The sequence below is a fragment of the Indicator indicator genome, chromosome 7 (assembly GCF_027791375.1).
Source record: "Indicator indicator isolate 239-I01 chromosome 7, UM_Iind_1.1, whole genome shotgun sequence".
Lineage (NCBI taxonomy): Eukaryota > Metazoa > Chordata > Aves > Piciformes > Indicatoridae > Indicator > Indicator indicator.
Window position 1 is genome coordinate 24,276,385 of NC_072016.1, and position 23,110 is coordinate 24,299,494.

The 23,110-nt window shown below is 37.4% G+C and overlaps 1 protein-coding gene across 2 annotated transcripts in view; it reads left to right on the forward strand.

Annotated features, from left to right (window-relative positions):
- The window catches only part of SH2D4B (SH2 domain containing 4B), a 60,700-nt gene that overhangs the window by 24,011 nt on the left and 13,579 nt on the right, over positions 1–23,110 (forward strand). The window contains exons 4-6 of one of the 2 annotated variants that reach the window (XM_054382466.1): positions 444–588; positions 7,598–7,799; positions 11,634–11,764. In XM_054382466.1, the coding sequence (XP_054238441.1) occupies positions 444–588; positions 7,598–7,799; positions 11,634–11,764 (478 nt within the window). The remainder of the gene's footprint in view (positions 1–443; positions 589–7,597; positions 7,800–11,633; positions 11,765–23,110) is intronic. The other variant, XM_054382467.1, reaches the window with a different exon arrangement.

The window sequence follows — 23,110 nt, forward strand, 5'->3', positions numbered from 1 at the left end:
ACACATGATCATGGTTGCTAAACTAAGAATATCAATAAATCCGTTTCTGATTTCTACAGGTTCTACATGATGCATACACTGTGTGAGTGACAGTGATCCCCCAGTGGGAGTATGTGTTGACTTAAAAAGAGCATTGCTTATGGATTGTAGGATATCACAGTCTTTAGTGCTGTGTGATAAAACATGTTTTCCATATAGATTTCAGGTCTTAAATACTTATATGTTGCTTATTCCCATCATACCTGTGCATCTCAAACATACTTTCCTCAAAAATTCCTGAGTAGTAGGAAACTTCTATTATGCCTGTTGTGATAAGTCAGAAGAGACAGTGATTTGTCCCAAGTAATGTAGCTGCTTTATGGATAGAAGCAACTGAAGCAGTATCCTAGCATTTGGCATGTTCTTTCTATTCAGTCATCTCAGTTTTACTTTCCTTTTTCTAGAAAAGAGAAGAGGAGGAAAGACAAAAAGGTGAAGAATTAATAAGGCAGCAAGAAGAAATTCGAGCAAAAGAGTTGTATCTGAGCCTCAAGCAAGCTCAGCAGCATAGTCAACACAGTGATGATGACCAGGAGTGGGAAGAGCAGTGTAAGTTACATTATCTTCACAGGATTAATCCATTTCTAAAAGCAAATAAAAAGAGACATGTAGAATGGAAAAAGGTGTTGCTGAGTATCTTCTGCCTAGAGCAATGCAAAATACTATGTTATTTTGCAGGAAGTTATCAATTTGACCTTTCAAACAGCAGATACTGTGATTTCACATTTATTTCTCAGTAAGAATTCACATCAATGCCTTATAGTTATTTTTTGTGTGTGTACAGTGACTGAGATAATTATTATCTAATGTAATTAACAGTTTTGGCTTAGCACTATTCTGGACACAGTTATTTCAGCAGCTTGTTTTCAGCTATCTCTGAAGAAGTAAAATCTGTCTTCAACTGTATTTTAATTACATATGGTGATGGGGTCAAGCTATGATATCAACACTGAAACTCACTTCATTTCAAAAGATTATGGCAAATAATAATAGCCACCCTGAAATTATGAATATAATAATTTTGATTAATTTAAAAATACATTATAGTGCTTTCTTTAAGTCTGTAAAGAAGAGAACAATTATATTACCATATATATATGTATATGTACACTGTAGATAAAGGCTCACATTATGAGTTAATAAGACTTAATAGGTTATTGTGATTGAAATGGAGTCTATTGTATACTTGGTTTGAGAAGCAGGGAAATTTGTTTACAATAAGAATTGTGCCATTTTTGGTGGGAAGAATATTTTTTATTTTCTACATTTATACTGATCTTATTACTCCGTAGAAAAAGGAAATGTAATGATTGGAAAATTTTAGCTTCTGTGGTTATTGTATTAATTATATGTAGCACAAAGGCTAGCCAACTAATCCTAAAAGTGGAACTATAGGGAACTGATAGTATGTTTTGCATGAAATGCCTCATGAAGTAGGAAAAAAATACTGCTGTAGTGTTACTTATTTCCTGACAGCAGCTAAAAGAAATGTTTCAAAATATGCCATGAGTTTATTTTATGGTTTTAGTCATAGATTCAGGAGTTTCTGAAGACTGATTACTGAAGTCCTACTACCTGGATTTGATGTGATAGTGACTTATTCTCTACAACTTAAATTCAATCTATATAAGGTACACTGGTGCCATTTTCGAAGTTCATGGTAGGCTATGCTCATTTTTGTCAATAAAACCTCTGTATACTATACTGTCATTAAAGAGAAGGTAATTATTTCCTGGAGGATTATCTAGATCCAGATATACATGTTTATGTGGAAAGGAAACCCGTAGCTTTCTGTATATTAGGGGTTTAAGAGCAGAATGAGTTTGGGGAAAAAAACATCCTTATAGTTTTTCTTTAGAAAATGAGGTATTGCCAATTAGCATCAGCTGGCAAACTAGTCTAGAGGGATGAGGTTATGTACCTTAATATTTCTTTGATGATAGAAAAGGAAATAAAGTACATTTGCAACCATGTTAAAAATAGAACAACTAAATAAAAAATCCAACTGATCTTTACACTGTCATTGGAAATAAGACAAAATACTATAAACATTACTAAAATCAGCTGTGTTTTCCTACTATTGCAATTAAGAGACAGCTGAGGTTTTATAGGTTTGTCTCAGGTTTCTCAAGGAGTGCTGCTTGTACAGGGACAGATACAAGAAATGTAGAAGTGGAGTTGTAGGAGGATGCAGAGAGGAAAGGAATAAGGTATGAAAGGTGCTGACCATGATTTTTGTAATGGCATTCTTATCTGTTAAAACACTTTTAACTGCATCATATGCTGATGAATATTATCTACAACCAGTTTTTTTTCTCCTCTAACCTTTGGAGAATTCTGTATGCTCTGAAGGAATTCTATCACCTTCATTCTGTGTGCTTCAGTACCTCTGGAGTTGTCTGCTTGTGATCAAAATGGTGACTAAGAGCAGCTCACATAATCACAAGTTATCTAGCCTGGTCACCAACAACAGTGCTGCTGTGGCAAAACAAAAGCTCAGCACCTTCTAGCTGGCAGCACCGCAGCTGAAGTTTGCAGCCTACAATAAATTCTATGCTGCCAAAGTTTATGCTGTTATCAGTAATTGATTTAGCATTAAACTAACTGCAGAGTAATGACTAAAGTGTATCACATTCTTGTTCATCCTCTTATACTAATCTCAGTGTCTCAATTTATCCCAGTTGGTTTGAGGGCTTAGAGTTGTGCTCCATTAGCAAATGGGTGTGACAACTCAAGATAAGTGGATGCAGTGTTCAGTGCCATATCTGAAACTAGTTTCTGGCTGGTTTAGACTATCCCATCAGACTTTCATTAAGTTTCCTGAGGAATGCTAACATCTTACATTTCCGTAATTTTTACAGCAGAAGTGAGAACCTTGAGCAGACAGGCAATAGCAAATAATTGGGAGTGGGAACATATGAAATTGCTATGGAACGAACTAGTACCTTAGGTTCACCAGATTTATTCCCTTTGTTGTTGGTTCCAGATTTAATTCTTTTTTCTTTTTGTGGTAATTGTGTCCTCAAATTTCCTCTCAGTGTCTATCCAAAAGGAATATTTAGTCAAGTAAAGCCATCCACTTGTCATCTTTTCAAAGCAACAAAGAAATGCATGAATGCATAAGAGAATTACAAGCAGATGTAATATTAACATCATCTTTCTCTACACACCTGCAATGGAAACCATATTGTCCATTAGAAACAAGGCCAGGCTCCTTTGTTTCTTACCTCCTTGAAGTCAGCCCTTCATATGCAACAGTGTTGGAGGTCAGTGCTGGAGAGGAACAGTGCTACAGCAGCTATTGTGGAGAGAAAACGTGACAATGATATTGATGACACTACTAATTTATTTAGTAGATGGAATTCAGACCATGGTGAGGATTTATCTCTCCTCATCACATTATCTCTCAGCTGTTTACTGCCAAGGCAATAAGCGAAGAGTTACTCATGTTGGTTTTTGTTGTTCAGTTTGCTTCTGCTGTTTGTCTGATTGTGCCGAATAACAATGAAAGTCCTTAGAACCACTGTGTTAATTGAAATGCATAATTTTAGTGCTTTTTAATATACTAAATGACAAAGAAAGGTAGAATAACTTGAAGAATCCATACTAAAAGGAAAAAATAAGAGCATTTATATTCTGTTATTTCATATCACAAATATGAATAGTGCAGTAGTGGAAAAGGATGATTCAGAGAGTCCTCTGTTCAAAGCTCTTAGCCTTAGTTCTCACTTCTTAGTTTCAAAGAATAAGATTCAATAGAGGAATGTATATATTCTGATTAGTTTTGTTCCTTTCTGCAGGCAGTTCCGTTTTGTATGTTTCTAAAGTATTCCATAAATAATATCCTGTATTGTTTCTAAGTGTGGCCTCTTTCTGGTAGAGCAGAAAAAACTGTAGCATAAATATTCATCTGCTTGAATATGACAAAAGGCATTCTATTAGTACACTTACAAAACCCTGCAAACTGCATTAAGCACTGAAATGCTCAGATAACCATCTGACCAGCTGTACTCATGTCCAGACAACGATTCCAGTAAGAATGTAAACAGAGTTCATCTATCCTTATGTCTTTCCTGAGCACCCACTTTTGGGTCTCTGTTGGAAGTAAGACACCAGACTGACTCATTGCAGCTTTTATTATTGCGGTATTTTTATGTTCCTTTAAAAACTATGTCTAGAAACTTGGTTTTACCTGAATTTTAAAGGAATTTGTGTTAATTTGGTACTTATCTTCCAGAGAAATTCAAGTGAGTGAGATTACTGGCAAGCACATTTGGTAATATGATGAATTTTAAAAGCAAGTTCCCAGTTCAGCTATGCATTCACTAAGTAGTCAATCCTAAATGTGTGCTCTCTGAACTTCAGAAGGTCTCAGATTATGCTGTTGAATAGAGATGGGATTACTCACATGTGTTCAGATAAGAAGATTGCTGAACCGGACCCCTATCATGGAGCATTTGTGGAAAGCTATTTTCCTGTTAGGAAAGGGAAAAGCACCATGTGCTCAGAATGTGTGATGACAGAACTTTATCTATTAAGTAGTCATTTTGAGTTGCTCATAAACATGCTTCCAAGAATTATTAACAAGGGTAAAGCTGAAACAAAATAATTTTTAAACTAGGATGCATATTCTTAGAATAACAAGTGGTTTTTTCCCCCCCTGCTTTCACGTAGCTCTGACTACAACTCACAGCTCCTCAAAAAACCACAAAATAGATTATACAGAATGGGGAGTTCCTGGTCTTTCACAATTTGTGATCAAGTTCAGCTGCAGCACAATGTGAATTACTTTGCATCTATATCAAAAGATTTTATATTAGATCTTTGGCAGGACTGCTGATAGAGTGTGTTAAATTAAGCTGCATTCCTGTCCCACAGTAAACTGGGCAGTTGTCCCACAGTTAGCAAAACCAGTTATTAATGCCTGTGACTTTGATTATGTACCTGGCACAAAGTCCCTTAACCAGTCACAGAGTTTGAAAAGAAATTTGGAATAACACAGCTGTACTAGACAACTAAATATACAGGAAAGAGGTTTTTGGGAATAACTAAAAGGGATAGGGAAATAATCTCCAATAATGAGAAAAAAAGGTGGATTAAGAAACCCTATGCATCCCTATGACCAGTGATGCAGTTCTTCAGGTACTTCCATGGGGACGTTTCAATACAAGTTCTTTATAATGTGAAATAGACGCCTATATATAGTGTGTGTGTGTGTATATATATCTATATATACAATGTATTTGCCTGCATTTAGGTATGACATGCAGCCTTCCCTTTCCTGACGTACATACAGATGCTCATGGACATGTGTGGGTGATCTAGTGGAAAGTGTCCCTACCCATGGCAGGGGTGTTGGAACTAGATGATCTTTGAGGTCCCTGACAATTCTGTGATTCTACGTATATGTAAACACATATATACACGCATAGGGGAGACTGCAGGTCATGCATACTTTTTTCTGAATGTTGATATTTAACAGTTTAAACTCTGCAGTTTAAACATATTTAAACTATGCTACCTTTCCCCATTGTTTTGTGACAAGAAATACTAAAATTGATAGTTTTGAAAAATGCACTCTAGATCACTAACTTCTGATAGTATAGATTTGTTAGCTAGCAAAAATACAGTCAGAATGTCTGTTACAAAATGCATCTGTGGCTGAGGAAAGTGGGGCACAAAGATACCTTGCCTTTTTTGTTACCAGGCAGCCAGTACATCAATAGAAAAGAATCCCCAAAAGCTCCAGCAGTCTGCTCTCAATCTGTATATTGTGATTGTCACAAAGAATGACTGGTTTCTAAATGTCTTACCAAGCTGCATCGCACTCATCTTCTTTACTGTCTCTTGTGTTGTTGCAAGCAAAGTCTGTGTTTAAAGCAGCTGTTACTGAGTGGCTTTACAAAAGACAAATCACAGAACTTAAGTAATTAAGAGACATGAGCCACTGAAGTAGCATATTTAGATGATGTTGTCTACCCTTAAAAATAATGACCTCTAAGATAGTGAAACCTGTTAGGTTTTCTGTGCTGTACATTCGTTACTGTGTTTAGCTAAAACTACAGGGTATGTTGTTCAGTGAAACTGAAATCCTTCTAGTGGTACACATAAGAAGCATTTGTGACTCAGTTATTATGCTACCTTGAGCTTTTAGTCCTATATATCTTTCTACCCCCATGATAATATCATATAACTCTAACCTTAAAGGTAACTTCTGTTTTCCTCATTTGGCCAGAAGTTTTTATTTAACTCTATTTTGCTTTCAGCACTTTTATTTTTTGATTCCACTAAACCTTTATATAACTTGGACAAATGAATTTATACTTCTGTTTGCTTTAAGTCAGGAGTGTAAAGCTGAGGCATGCAAACAGCCTAACAAAATGCAGCTGTCTGGTATTGTATGGTGCATTCCTTGTCACAGGTACAGATAAAAGTAAAGGAAAAAATAGTGTGTGCACTTTATGAATTGGGATGATCTAAGACAGGATAGCTGTGGCAGGATTGGTAATTGCTACTGCAGGCAATACTGCTGCTTTAATATTTGCTGGATGTTAAAGTGTTTTTTTTTTTTTCCACTGGATTAATTTGCCTGCCTGAAGTTATTTGTCTAAAAAAAAAAAGAAAAAGTCATCAAAATGGGGCTTGAGGCATAAGAAAGGAGCTGTTAGATGGCAAATATTTGTACTGCTCTTCTTTTTTGCATTTCAGTGATACTGTTTTGAAGATAGGGTTGCTGGTACATTAGTTTTAAAATGAAGAAGCTTTAGTGAAAGATGTCTGATCTGCAATGGTGAGCGAAACAGTCTCACTGCAGGTTATAGAAGCATGTGATTCCCTGGTCATTGATTGGTGTATATTAAATTTTCTAATACAGTTTCTGATCTTTTCCATGCAATTTCAGAGACTGAAGTGTGAGACAATCCCATCCATAGCATCAGCATACTCTTTCCAGTGGCTATTAATTTCTCTGCTATTGCTGAAGCCATTTTCAAGATGGAGACTTCTATGACTTTAATTATTGTAACAAAGATAACATATGCCTTCCAGAGAGAAAGCAACTTGAAGAGCAGAAAGTGCAACTTACGTGTTAATTCTGATAACTGTAAATTTTCTGAGTAGCTCCTGCAGTTCTAGTTATGTGCATATTTGCAAAGAACTCTGGTAAACACAGACTCCATTTTTAACCAAGAGTTAACATTGTCTCTTGAAACTTAAAACTTGGTGCTTTGCCAGTTAAAAATATGGAAGATTTGCTCTAGTTATAGCCAAAGTAAGAGTCAGACGTAATCGCATGTAGAGGCTCAGTTATTGCCAGTAGTGATGAAATCATTGATAGCTCAAGACTAACATTTTTCTTCTACTGGTAGCCCTATATTTGAGGCATTAGGGAAGGCATCCAGTCAGCCATCTTTTTGATAGTGCATTGTAGTTTAAACGTTCTTAAAATTGGGTCCTACAAAGAATAAAGGCAGAAAGTTGCTCTGTAAGGAAAGAGGTGAATGGCTGTTGGTATTTCTAAAGTCTCTCCTCCCCACCCTGTCTGATTAATTTCATGCAGTGCGCCGATCCAAGGCTGCAGATGAGGAAAGGAGCCACAAAGCACGCAGAGCCCGAGATGAATACCGTCGACAATCCTTGCGTGCCATCCAGAAGGGAAGAGTGGCTGGCCTGAGCAATTTGTTCCAGGGGACAAGCCTCAATAATGATCAGGAGATAAAACTAAACAGCAGTAGTCCTTTGACTTTCTCTGCAGCACCCAGGTTGGTTTGTACAGGAATGACTGAAATAGTTTTTTGTTGAACTGTTGCCTCTGCAATCCCTACCATTTCAAGAAACACTTTCTCACATGCTGGAAATTTTCAGAATCTTGCTCTTCCACTGTGACCAGAAAAAAGAGTATTTAAAGAAAATTTCCTTTATTTTTAAGACAGTTTTCTTGAAGTTCACACAGAGAGATGAGTCTTTGAATAGTCACTATTAGATTAGTATGCAAGGCTGTGATATGGAGAAGTCAAACGGACAAATTCATAGGCATGCCTTAAGCCAAAAACTGCCTGCTGCTTACTAGCTCTTTGAAATATTTTACAGGCAGCTGCCATACTTCTAATTCTTAGGGGTTTTGAAGCTTTTTTTTTTTTTTTGCGTTTTTTTTTTTCCCCCAGGCAAAGCCAAATGGTTTTAGTGTTTATTAATCTTTCATCTGCCTGTTTAGGGAATGTCATGAATTGCAGAAGACAAGAATCCAAACTGGCAGCTGGGTGTTACAAAGTTGACTAGTCACTCTACTCTTTTCCTACTTATGTCTTATATTATTAATTTGGCTGCATGTGGTGAGGAAGACAATGTGAGCACTGGCATGACTGTAGCATTAAATGCTTAAAAAAAAAGATTAAAATCCCAGCATTATCCAGGCTCAGAAAGGAAAGAATCCTATTACATTATTTTTCTTTATGACTCAGTGTACCAGTCCCTCACTGTTTGGAAAGGTGTTCTGCTCTCACAAGTTCTTTGCTCTGCTGTACAAACTGAAAATTTCTGTGAGACACAAACTCTGCAGTAACAGCAGCTAAAACTCTCAGTTTAAGGAGGAGTCAGATTATTACTCTCAGAGAGAGTGGGATCTTGAACACTGACATCAAATCAACTTGTCCAAGGAATTGTCTCATTATTTTTCCAAACTACTTGGTCTTCTTCAAAGTAATAAAAACACTATGAAAAGTGGCAGATGTTGAAAAAGATTGGCCATAACTTTAAAGTGAAGTTCTGAGCTTCTGAGGTGATGTTATTTACTATAGAATTTGGTGGTGCTAGGGGTGGCCCTTTTCAAAAAGGGTCTTAAAAAAAAAACTGAAAAAATACTCCAGTCATTATCCAGCTCATGTTCAATACTATCTGTTTCTAAGCTATGCCTATACTACAAAAACTAGGTACTATTTATTTTTCTTTTCTCTTAAAGTTCCTATTTGTCTGTCTATGACAACTGTGAAGGTATTGAGAAAAATAGAAGTTGCTCTTAAAGTGTGCTTTAATAGTGAACATATGTTAATGTATAAAATTCAACTTCTCAAACCTAACACTGGTATGGTAAAGCAGGAGCAGATGCATATCTAAAATTTTCATTTGCCAGTAACCTAGGAGATCATGGAGAAGAGGTACAGTATGTTGTCATTCACTACTAGCATGAGACAGAATTTTTGCAGGGTTTTTTTTTTCTTACTATGCTTCTTACTTTGCTGAGTATTTTCTTCCTAATGGAACTCTTGGCCTGCTTATTCACTATTATCTTTTTGCCTACTGAGTTATTTGGGGGTGGGGATTAGTTAATTTGTTGTTTTTTTTCTAACTTTTGCTTTTCTTTGTTCCTGCCCATACTGAACAAGATCGAGGACAGTAGCTGTATAGAAACTGACACAGTAATTTTGAGATTTGTCCCAGGGCAGAGAAAATTATGGATACAGCAATGTTTGAAAAACTAAACTGAATTAAAAGAGAAATTAGTTAAGAAGTGAGAGTGGATTGTAGGGCTCTGGAATGTAAAGGGTTTCTTGTTTCTTTATAGAAAATATTAAAAACCCAGAAATACAAAACACATACATATTTTGGGTTTTTTTAGTGTGTCTGTAATCGAGTTCTCACTCCTGGCTATATCTTCAAATTTTCTGATGAATATTGGTCAGATCTACTCATGTGTTTGTGTAATTTACCAAAACTATTACACTCACTACAGGCTTCATCACTGGCTATCAATAGAATGAATCACTAGTTATAGTAACAGTAAGCCAAGTGGAAAGGAAGGCTCAGCTGCATATCAAGCAGACAGCATCTATTTTTTTGCATTTATTCTTTTCTACACAACACCTTGCTGTCATGAATTTCAGAACTTTGATCGGTTTTGAGGGTTCTTGGTTATCCCACAAACTAGTTTAATGCTGTTTGGTGACTCCTGAGATGACATTCTACTTTAAGTAATAGTTCTGCATTACATTGCCTGGACAACATTAACTGGCAGATTCCATGGCAGGTGGAGGAGGAAAGCTTGGAAGTATGTAGCCAGCTACTATACTGGGAAGCCCAGGGGGCTTGTGGAGTTCCCTTGGAGATATTAAAAACTCACCTGGATGCGTTCCTGCATGGTCTACTCTAGGTGATCCTGCTCTAGCAAGGAGGTTGGGCTTGATGATCTTTCAAGGTCTCCTTCTAATCCCTAACATTCTGTGATCGTGTGAAATTATACTACAAGTATACAACCCACACTAGACTTTATCCCATTTATTTGAAGAATAGTGTTAAATATATGACAGAAATTTTAGCACCTAGAATCCCATGGGATTTGAAACTATACAAAAATCCATTGTAAAATCTACCTTAAACTATTGCTATCAGGGTAAATGCGATGTTATGCTCAGCTGGAATGCTGTTATACTTCTGTTTGGTATGATGTGCCTTAGTCCTTACATGGGGTAGCTGGGTGGATTTTCTACGTATTTCACTTGATTTACCTCAAGTAATCTAAAATGCATAGGAAGAAGTAGCAACAGTAAGGAATGCTGGCAAGTAAACAATGCATAGGGAACATATGAATTTAGACAAAATCATAGAATGGCTTAGGTTGGAAAAGACCCTAGAGATCGTCTACTCCAACCTCCCCACCATGGGCAGAGATGCCTCTCAATGAGACTCAGCTTCTCAAGGCCTCATCCATCCTGGCCTTGAACACCCCCAGGGAGGAGGCAACCTCCCTGGACAACATATTCCAGAGTCTCACCACCCTGGTACTAAAGAACTTCTTCCTAAGATCCAGTCTAAACCTACTTTCCCTCAGCTTAAAACCATTCCCCCTTGTCCTGTCACTAGACACCCTTATGAAAAGTCCCTCTCCAGCCTTCCTGCAGGATCCCTTCAGGTATTGGAAGGCAGCTATAAGGTGCCCCTGGAATCTTCGCTGAACAAATGCAGTTCTCTGAGCCTGCCTTCATAGTAAGAGGTGTTCCAGCCCTTGTGTCATCTTTGTGGTCTTTCTCTGGACTCCCTCCAATATCTCTGTGTCCGTCTTATGATAGGGACACCAGAACTGGATGCAATATTTGACGTAGGGTCTCACAAGAGCAGTGTAAAGGGGAAAAATCTCCTCTTGGCCTGCTGGCCACTCTCCATCATGCACAATGTTTTGGATACACAACCTATTATAGCCAGTTCTGATTTAGAATTTCTTGCCAGTGAGGAGGAGTATAGTCTAGGGGGAAAAAAACAAACAAACAAACAACCCCCTGCCCCAACTTTACTTATCAATATGTACATTGGAATAAGAAGGAGGTGGAAAAGGAAAGCTGGCTGAAATGTGCATTGCATCTTTTTTGGTAAATCGTTTTCCAGTTTAAGTTTTATACTTAAGAAAATGTTGGCAGTTCAACTGCAAATGTAAAATCAAAATATTCCAATTTCATTGAGCTATACTGAACAGCAGTTATCCTGATCTTTTTGTACTTGTATGTTTTGTAAATATATTAAAAAGAGATTATGGTTTATGTTCTTCCTTGCTTTCATGCTAATTCTCTGTATGATTCTCTTCCATAATTACTTGCTTTTCAATGCAGTAGTAACATCTGGGAACGTCCTTCGAGACCCTTTTCCCGAGATGTCATCATCCGTTGGTTCAAAGAAGAGCAAATCCCTCGACGTGCTGGGTTTGAGAGGAACACCAACAGGATTGCACAGTGGTTTCATGGTAATATGTGGTGAAGTGGACATGGCTTCTGCATACAGTTCCAAGCCAAGATGTTTATTGTGAAAGGCGAAAGCACTTATGGTGTTATGTAGTTAACTTATATATGTTTCTAGTGCATCGTTGTCACACTCTAGTTGGTTACCTTTCTCCTGACATGCGCTCAAGCAAAGCATACAATTGGTTAATGCTAACAACATGTCCTGCCAAACCCTTCCTGGTTTCTCTCTCAGATCCTGATAAGATGTACAGTTCTAACTCAAAGACAAAACATAGCCTTCTCAAAGTTGTTTGAAAATAAACCTCCTACAGTAATATGCAGATTCTTTAGTTCTTAGAGCTGCAAGCATAAACTCAGGAAATAAATCTTGCCAGCTTTCATCACAAAACAGAGCGTCTACTAACGTGGTGAAACCTAGCTCTTGTTAAAACAGGATTTTTGCAACATTCCTACTATTATCATTTGATTTTTCTGATTAAGTAAATTAATTTATGACTCATATAACCAAAGTTTTTTTCAGGAATATTTTGGCCAATGTATACTTGTTATAAAACAACAAGCCAAGCAGGATGAATGAGATAAACGGTAAGGTGAGGAGGGCTCCAAAATAACCCAGCACCCACCATAGTGATATGGCATGTGGATGACTAATGTTCAAGTTTTCACTTTGCTTGATTTGCAACAAGTGCTTGAACACGTATCCCTTTAATCCCTGTTGTACTTTTTAAACCAGTGTAGCATTTTTTCCATTTTCACTTTCTTTTGAAAACAAAAATTATTGAAAGATCTTGAATTTTTTTTTCTTCCAAGAGAGACTTTGAAGTGTATGATTTTGGGAATTTTTTGTGAAATGGGAAGAACAATGCTTGTTCAGATCCATAATTTACTGTCATGGCTGCTGGAATTCCTAAAATCTCTGAAGCTTTTGCTCTGTATAACATTTGCTATGCAACTGTATCTTTGATACCAAATTCACAGGTCAGATGTCTTATTTTCATAAGTATTAGCAATGATCTTTATTTTCATTACCCTGAAACATGAAAAAAAAATCTGGGTTTAATAGCTGCATAATTGAGGGACTGGAAAGACTTCAAAGTTAAATCTCAACATTTTTTTCCTTGCTGCTTTTGGTGAGTTCAGTATTTCTTTGTTCAAAGCACTAAGCTGACCCTGATTGTATTTTCATGATCCTTTAAGCATACAATGAAAATATGTGGGTGTTCTAAACTGAACCAGGCAGGGAAGATTTCTGAAGAAATTCAGTGTCTCACATATTTCAGGTTTCTTTTTATGTATTACAAGACATCAGTGACTTATTTCTTCCATTGGTTTAACTAGTCAAAGACACTGAAGTTAGTCATGAATAATTTGTAAATTCTACATACTTTTCTTTCTTATGAACAATGATGCAGACAGGGTTTTTTGTTTTCTTAAAAAAAACATTTGGTGTGGTTTCTTTCTGAGAGACAAACTGATTAAAATTTCATCTGTGAATATTTTTCAATCATGTTCTTTGTGTGGTCCAGTGGTAAATGTTTTCCCTGCTTGTGGGAAATGCACATCCGTGTAAGTTGATGTGAGTAGTTACAAGCATAATTCACACCTTCAGAAGGCATCTGATTTTGAGCTAATACCTGTGCAGTCTTTCTACTGACTTCAGTCACTTTTGGATTAGTCTGATAATTGTGCAAGAATAGAGGAATTTCTGATTTTTCTTCAGTTTCGCAGATTGTGCTGTTCGTATTGTAAGAACCTGTGACTATCCGGTGAATTCTATAACTATGAGCAAAGTACTTAATTTGTCCTCTTAATCCAGATTGTTTTGGCTTCTGCAGCTCTAGTCAGATTCATCATAACACTTAATGAACAGTTCACCTGTCATGTAACCTTCCAGAGTGCTGGAAGCTAAACAGCAGGTTGTTTTGTGGTGTCATGTAGCATCTGTGTTACAAATTTTGAGGAAAAACCTCACAACCAAACAAAAAACCTAGAGCAAATTATTAGAAAATACTGACATACTTTAATTTTTTTCCCCAGAAACTGTTCCCCCTTCATTGAAGAGTCCTTCAGTTTTGGGGACAGATGGAGGTGAGGAAGGCAAAGAAAGACACAAACAAAACCCCAAACTTTTGATCAGTCCAAGAAAGTTTTTTCTAATCTTTATTTACTTTTTTATTAAAATAAAGATTGTGGCTTCTATTGTATAGTGCTGTCTAGGAACAAGAATACAGTAGAGTGTATCTGACTTTTATGAGAAATTGGTAATACAAAGCCATTTTCCCAAGCTATGTCTAACCACCTGAGCCAGTGGGCAACAATATAACCATCATTTGTACAGCTGAATGTTTCTGTGAAAAGAACTGCTGCCTAGAATTTAACTTTGTCTAGTACTATATTGACAGGTTTGTAAAACCTCAAGCATCTCTCAAAACAGGCATAATCAAGCACTTCACATTTTTGAAAAAATATTGGGTTTTTTGTTTTTGTTTTTTGTTTGGTTGGTTTGGTTTGGGGTTTTTTTGTTTGTTTTTCATGTTTGGGTGGTTTTTTTAATATATCCCAGTTTTGGTCCATAAAATGGGAGGATAACACTCTGCCTCACACTAAAGGCATTATGAATAGTGCCCTAAGGGATCTATTATGGCAGTACTGAAAAAGTAGATACTAGTTTGTTATGGAATTATATAGTTTTGCTGAGGTCAACAGACCTTTCTTTATCTGCTTTGACTGTCAGGTTATTGAGCTTTTTAGCCAATGTTAAGCATTAGCTGATGCAATATCTTCATATTGCACTGTGAACACATGATATTTTCTAATTGTACAGATGCAGGCTTGAGAGAGATGAGTTTGGCTAAAATATCAAGGTCCAAACAATAATGAAAATATGCTTTTGCCCTCATGTACCTATTTCCCACACTAAGCCATCAGACTGATTGGACTCTGTTTTAAAATGTGTATTGTCTACAGCGTTTTCATAGCGTAGAGAAAGTGTGTAACGTATGACATACTTGGTGTACCTGAAGTTTTTCTTTGAAGTTTTCTTTGAAGAATCACTGCAAAGAGTGGTAAAATCTTTTTATGTCTGAGCATTTCCTTCCTTATTCACAAGAAGTTACTTAAATGAATACCAGCTTCAACTTCATCCATCTCTGTCTCTTGAAATTATCATCATTTGAACTCCACTAGCATGGTCTTAGCTCATTTGGAAAGGGCTTTACCATTTTCCTGAGTAAAAAATTAAAGATGTTTAAGATACTAACTATAGTGTTAAGCTGAATTTTAGATGTAAATTCTCTTATTTTTCTATGTTTGAATAATGGGTCCTTGCCAAAAATGAGATCATATACTCCTGCAGTATAGGATAATTTGTAAAGAAAACAATATTAATTTAAAATTTCTATTTGAAAGGGTTATTTATAAATTAAACCATCTTTAAACCCTTCAGAAACCACAAAATTATATAATGTTTACTTCTTTTGTATTGGGAAGCAATAAATCTTTTTTCAAGAGGATTATGCTCACTTAATGGCCACAGTTCAATGAAGCTGAGTTCTCAAACTGCTAAAATACAGGAGAATCAGAGCAAGTGATTAAGGTGTCTCTGAGACTGTCTTGGGATATAAAGTAATTGGTGTCTATATCTTTTGTACAAAACTCAGCTGTTTCTTTTGTATTATTTAATGATGGCCTTAGGTTTGAGTGAAAAGAGTTATGCCTTCATTTTTTTTCAATTTTGTGAAAACTAAGAAATTGCTCTAAATTTAGTTAAAGGTAAAATCTGATTATTTTGATAACCAGGAAGTTAATAATCTGACTGGGCAGATGAATCTAACTTACAAGGGCATCCTAATTGCTCTCTCAAGACTTGTAAACCTTTCTTGTAAATCTGAATTCAAAACATACTGAGTGGGGAGGCATGCACTGCTTTCACCCCTGTTGTCTCTATTCTGTGGTTAAACAGCACATTCGTTTCCAAGACTGCTTACTCCTGTGCTTTTCATCACTGCTGAATTCAGAGAGGTGAATGATAGCCATGTTGCAGTGGTTATGCAGGATGAATGAGAGCCCTCTGTTGTATTTTATGAGGGAGCTGCTGAACAGCGAATGAGACAAGTCTTGCTGGTAAATCTGTGTCTAGCACTTGAAGGCCTGATGACAGGCTCAGTCTGGTTTTTCACCATGGTCTTTAAGTAGTAATAATACTCTAATTTTACTTTACTTTGAAATAATTATACAGTAGGAATGTAATATACATGAAATAGTTTGTCCTTGCAGTTGTGTATTTATTTTCTATATAGGTGGATTTACACGTATCTTATCAGAGCCATGATCATCTGTTTACTCACTGTAAGATGAAACGTTATATTGTAGATTTCCAGAACATATTCCTGTCAAACATCTGCTGGACATTTCGATAGTATTTTCCAAAAATAGTACAGTATTTGGAGTTAAGCATTTTGATCTTATGCTAGATCCTGGTAGTTGGTTATGGGCATCTCAAGTCAAAGCAGACCCATAACATGTGACAGAACCCACATACTAAACATTATAGACTCATAGAATATTTTGGTTTGGAAGGGACCTTTAAAGATCACCTAGTTCTACACTTCTGCAGAGAGCAGGCACATTTTGAACTAGATCAGGTTGCTCAGAGCCCTGTTCAGCCTTACAATTGAATGCTTCCAGGATCAGGGGTTCTACCACCAATCTGGGCAACCTGTGCCCAGTGTTTCACCACCCCCGTTGTGGAAAATTTCTTCCTTATGTCTAGTCTAAATTTGCTGTCTTTTAGTTTAAAACCATTACCCCTTGTCATATCACAAACAGGCTTTGCTCAAAAAGATTGTCCCCACCTATCCTGTAGGCTCCGTTTAAGTACTGACCAGCAATAGTAAGGTCCCCCCCACAGCCCTCTCTTCTACAGGCTGAAAAATACCAACTCTTTCATCCTTTCTTCATAGAAGAGGTGTTCCAGTCCTCATGTCATCTTCATGGCCCTCTTCTGGACCTGCTCCAACACATCCATGTCTTTCCTGTGCTGAGGGCTCTAGAGCTGGGCACAGCACTGCAGTCAGGGATTTCATCAGAGAGGAGCAGAGGGATAGAATCATCTCCTAGTGGATGGAAGGATGACCATGTACTCTTGTGGCCAAGAAGGCCAATGCCATTCTGGGGTGTATTAGAAGGGGTGTGATTAGTAGGTCGAGAGAGGTTTTCTTCCCCCTCTACTCTGCCCTGGTGAGGCTGCATCTCGAATATTGTCTTCAGTTCTTGGCCTCTCAGTTCAGGAAGGAGAGGGAACTGCTTGAAATAGTCCATCACCACAGAAATGGTTAAGGGAGTGGGGCATCTTCCTTATGAGGAGAGATTGAGGGAGCTGGGTCTCTTTAGCTTGGAGAAGAGGAGACTAAGGGGTGACCTCATTCATGTTTATAAATATGTGAAGTGTGAGTGCCAAAAAGATGGAGTGTGAGGCTCTTCTTGGTGATGACCAATGACAGGACAAGGGGCAACGGGTCAAAGTTGAGGCATAGGAAGTTCCTTAGAAACAGGAGGAAACATTTTTTCACTGTGAGGATGACAGAACAGTGGCTGCCCAGGGGGTTGTGGAGTCTCCTTCTCTGGGGATATTCAAAACCTGCTTGGATGAGTTCCTGTGTGACCTGGTATAGGTGATCCTGCTCTGGCAGGGGGGTTGGACTAGATGATCTTTTGAGGTCCCTTCCAACCCCTAACATTCTGTGGTTCTATGATTAAACAGAACTGGTCCCAGTGCAGATCCCTGAGGGACACCACTTGTCACCAGTCTCCCTCTGGATATTGAGCCATTGACCACTGCCTTCTGGATGTGACCATCCAACCAATTCCTTTTCCACTGAACAGTCTAACCATCAAATTCACATCCCTCCAATTTAGAGAGAAGGATGTTGTGGGGAATCAACATTAAACATATTAGATATTAGGCTGACATACTAGAGCTGACTTCATCAGCTCTAATACAGATTGCTGCTTCCTTAAAAAATGAGAAGTGTTTTGCTGTTTTCTGAGAAATGAGATGATTATTCTTGTAGTAAGTCATTCCAGGTAGGTCATAATCATTGGTTTAGTTTGTCAGTTCTTTTGAGGGCTTTGGAATTGTTTTTCTAGTGCTGTTACAGTTCCAAAGTGTCTATGCAGGCAGGTTATTAGCAAACAAAATAAATGTTTTAGACTCATGACTCCCCCTGGAAGTGAGGAAAGTATTAAAGTGAGGTAATGTGAGCTGCAACATGCTGCAAGGAGGAAGGAAGCACAAAAGAACAGCAGGGAAATTGTAGAATGAGGCAATTGAATAATTAATGTAAATAGGCTAATTGCTAATGTTAAATGAGCTTTCTTGATTCTTTTACAATACATTGTCCTTCTTGACTGCTTTTTAATGGGAAGCTGTGTTCCAAAGACTAGGTGTGTTCTAATGATAGAAGGCAACAAGTTTTCTGAACAGATATTGTAGACACTGGAAGTGAGAGATGATAAAGAGCGTGTGACCAAAAAGGGAAAAGAAGTTTGCTGAAGCGTCAACAGTTTCGTACATACAAATAGGTCAGGTGCAGTGGGTATACAGTGCACTGATAGTCAAAGATTTTGTTTGTTTGTTTATAAAGAAAAAAACTTTTTGAGTTCAACTTCATGCCATACCATTCTTTACATTTGTGAAGAATATGCACCTGCTTTTCCATTGTGTCTATTTCAATCTCTTAATAAAAAAAAAAAATTGCTGTTGAAAATCAAGTTACTTTACATTCTGACTTCTTGCCCCTTTTATTTGAAACACTTTAAGGCTTTCTTCTCTATATGCTACTGTTAGAGTGTGATATAGTGAGCAATTATGATTTCATTTATTAAAAGCCATCGTGGTAGCTTAATGTATTTACCTTGTAGTTTTACATTAATTATGTTTTCTGTCTCCTTATTGACTTGGACTCTGTGTGAGTACGTTTCTCTATTACTGCAGCTTCTTCAGTCAGAGTTTCTTTATCACATTACGTAAAACAAAAAGGAGAGGTGTTTCTGAACAGAAAGGTCTGCTGTTAGTGTTTGGAAATGAAGAATCCTCTAGAAAAAGAACAAGTGATAGAAAAGCATGAGTTATTTTGAAAAAAATCACATATAAAGAATCAAAACTGATTCATTTTCAAGGAAATGAGGGACATTAAGTTCAAGTAAACAGTCCTAACATCTGCAGAGGTTACTTACGCTAAGATTGGAAGAAATTACGATGACTGTTTATGGTGACCCAAGTGAATGCAGAAGGCCTTGTTCACCTGTCCAGCAGCCTAAATCTGAGCTGTGGTACCCTTTTACAGTCTGTTCCTTACAGGCTGAGTCATACTTTCTGCTGTCAGTGTCAGCTGTATATGTGTTAATTGGTTAGTTTATCTGTGCAGTTAGGGTTAGTAGCTGCCAGCACAAGACATTCAGCTCTTACTGTGTATCTTGAAATGCTATATCTGGATGTTTTCTGATAATCCCCTCTAGCATACCACAGGTGTCCAGTGTAGACCCTTGTTAGTCTTGAATGAATTGCTGATACCCTGCTTATTGTTAGTCTATCTCTAACAGTTTATCAGCCATGCCTCTAGCTCTTGTTCCTTTGCCTGCACACTTACAACAACATGCTTTGTATTTTAGAGGCTTCCATGTATTTTCTTCATCTTATTCTAGGCTAACTTGTATTTATTTTCTTATCTGCAGTATTTTCTTTTTATAGCACAGCAAGTACTTGTAGACCCAAGGTCAGAAAATGTTACTGTTTTCCCAGCAGATGGTTGTCTTACTGGTCCTTCTGTCTTGCTATGCAAAGTATAGAAACCACGGTCCTATTGATCCAGCCTTGAGGCAAAAGATTACAAGTTATTAGTTTGACAACTCCTTTGAAACAACACTTACTTTCCTGCTAAGCAAACACAACCTTTTCAAACAGGGTATCAACTAGCGTGGTGTGTAGTTATGCAGAGGGCAAAAGCATTCAACTGCCCAAAATTATGATGTCTAACTCCAGTTCACCCAGTTAGGAGCAAATTGTGATACTTTTACTGCTTTTTAGTCACAGAAGATAAACAGTAGGATACAATAGGAAAACAAAGGGAAGAGATTTCTGTGACTCTGTAGGCAACTAATCTATATGTAGAGCTTTACCATGTGATGCTGGTATGGAGGCAGAACGAGGTAGGCTTTGTATCATAGAATGGTTTGGGTTGGAAAGGACCTTAAACATTATCTAGTTCCAGCTCCCCATCCATCACCAGGGACGCTTTCCACTAGACCGTATTGATTAAAGCCTCATCCAACCTGGCTTTGAACACTGCCAGGGAGTGGCATCCACAATCTCTGGATAACTTGTTTTAGTGAAGAATTTATTCCTAATATTTAATCTAAATCTACTGTCTTGCACTAAGGATTTCAGTCTTTACCCCTCATCCTACCACTGTGTTCCATGGTAAAGAGTTCCTCCTCATCTTTAAGTACTACCAAGCCATTTTAAGTTCTCCCCAGAGCCTTCTCTTCTCCAGGCTGAAAAGCTTTAAATGTCTGTCTGTCCAGAGGAAAGTGCTCCAGCCCTTTTTTATCATTTTCTGGACCCATTTTAACAGATTCCTGTCTATCTTATGCTGGAGGTTCCAGAACTGAATGCAGTACTCTAGGTGGGGTCTCAAATGAGCAGAGTAGAGGGGGTGAATTAGAAATTAAGTAAAGAACTATCTTTGGTTTGGTGCACTCCGTTGAAGCCATTTTTGCTTACTAAATAGTGGCAGAAATCTTTTTCTTCACCTGTGAAAACGCATGACAAGCAAAGAATATTTTCTGTAAAATCTGAATTCCAGGGCCGCATGTTAACTGTGACTTTTATTTTTCTCCTTCTACTGAGTAAGCTATGCTGACACTGAGATTTACTATTACAGTTGTCTTTTAGGTTTATGGAAAATATATCTTGACAGCTTATTCAATACCTACAAGATTGTAGTGTTCTAGGGGTCCAGCAGGTCTATGGAGGCACTCTTCCCACTCTACTCTGCCCTGGTGAGGCCACACCAGTTTTGGGTTCCCCAGTTCAGAAGAGGCAAGTCAAACTAGAGGTTTAATGAGTCTTGTTGAATGCAACGAAGAATCAAAATCTAACTCCTATATTTTAATTAAGATTAATTAAGATGGAAATAGCATAGGTACATTAATACAAATCAGTATCAGTATGAAAAGGCCACTGGAAAACATTAGCAATTCTAGCAAATTAGCAGCTTGTCAGAAGCTGCAATGTGATATTTTGTTTACTACCTTGTAACTCCATTAACATCGAGACATTTCAGTGTCCATTCATTGAGACCACTAAATTAACAAAGTTGTATTCATAATGTATTCCCAGCATACTGAATGACAAATCAGTACTAGCTCTGAACATTCCTAATGCTCAAAACCACAATCAACCTAGATATCACCTCTCTGTTATTAACCAGTAGAAACACAAATCCTTTACCACACAGTTTTGCATTTTATATGACAGTCTTCAAGATGTTCACAGAAATTTAACATTTGTATAGACCTTACTAAGTAGACATGTGTATGGAGAGATTTGGTTATTACTTTATATACAAGCAGATTCCTGAATATCTAGGAGTCCTTACTGATGTAAAAATCTCCTCTGTCTCACAGAAGTAATTGTGAAGCTTGTTTGGCTTAGGTATTTAATTCAGTTTATTTAATATAACTTCTGCTGCTGAGATGATATAGAAGATTGTTTGGATCTATAGAAGTATCAGTGACATCTGGTAGTCTAAGGCCAATCCAATTGTCTTCTATTTTATCAACCAGGTTGGAAAAGACCTCAGAGATCATCAAGTCCAACCTAATACCTCATGACAACTAAACCACGGCTCTGAGTGCCACATTCAATCTGTTTTTGAACACCTCCAGGGATGATGACTCCACCACCTTCCTCGGCAGCCCATTCCACTGGCCAGTTACCTCTTTCTGTGAAGAACTTTCTCCTTACCTTGAGCCTAAACTTCCCTTGGCACAGCTTGAGACTGTGTCCTCTTGTTCTGCCACTGGTTACCTAGGAGAAGAGACCAACCCCCACCTGTCTACAATCTCCTTTCAGGTAGTTGTAGAGAGCAATAGGGTCTCCCCTGACCTGCTCGTTACTTTTGATATGAAACCATAACATATTACAATGCCCAGTCATTTTTATTGTTGTTGTTGCTGCTTTTATTATTAAGCTTTTTGGCAGCTGGTTGTTTCTTTCCAGTCTGAGTAGCCAAGGGCCTGATTTCTTAAATTTCTCTCCATTTTCTGTACTAAATTACATGATGGAAGAATGGGTATAATAGGTCACAAAATTGCTCCAGAATAAATGATGACACAGCATACAAGACAAGAGCAAAACAGGCCCTAACTGTCCTGTCACAGTTTGTGTTGATTTATTATATCTATTCAGTGTAATGCCATAGACACAGCCTAGACATTAAGAATTTTGTGAGCACTGAATTCAGTCCTCTGTTTTCCTCTAGACATGGTATATTCACAATAAAGTGTGCAAAAATAGTAGGATAACCACAGCCAGTCTTTTTAATGAACATACATTATTGCTCTCTGCTCTATACATCCTTAAAGGTGGCCACATTTTTAGAAGACAGGCTGATTGCACAAAGGATCCAGTCTGCATCTGCAAACATCATTGATTGTTTGCCCAAGTGCCTATGTCACTGCTGTTTGGAAGCACCAAAAAGGATTTACATATCCATATTGTACGGCTGTTAAGTAAACCCATATATAATATTTTTCTTGCATCAAAATTATTTGAGAACAGAAAGAAGCATCTTACTCCCTAAGAAATGAATATATTAAAATGTGCAATACAGAAGCAGAACCCAGTGCTAAAATAAATATAGTATCTATTTTTTAGCTTTTCTTTTTTAATTCTGCTTATGGAATTACACATTTTGTAAAATGTTCCACACTCTAGTCAGTAATGCTTATTTTGCACCCAGTAAAATACATATGCTGTTTTAAAGGATTGTGTAGTTCATCCTTCTAGATAGAAGTTTTGAGCTTGATTTGTCTTTTCTGTTGTGATTGAATGCTTGTTGATTTGCATGTACAAGTAGTTCTTCTGGCACTGGTTTTCAAATAAAATCTTGGTGGTTAAATGTAGATATATACTTGAAGGAAGGGAGAAGCAGCATGCTGATGAAAGTCTGAAGGACATGTTTTTCCCAAAAGCAGTCTCTGAGACTGACAGTAGCTCTAACGCTTGCGATTTTTTATACTCATCTTCCTCTTAGAGAAAGTGGGAAACGGTGGGAAATGGACTA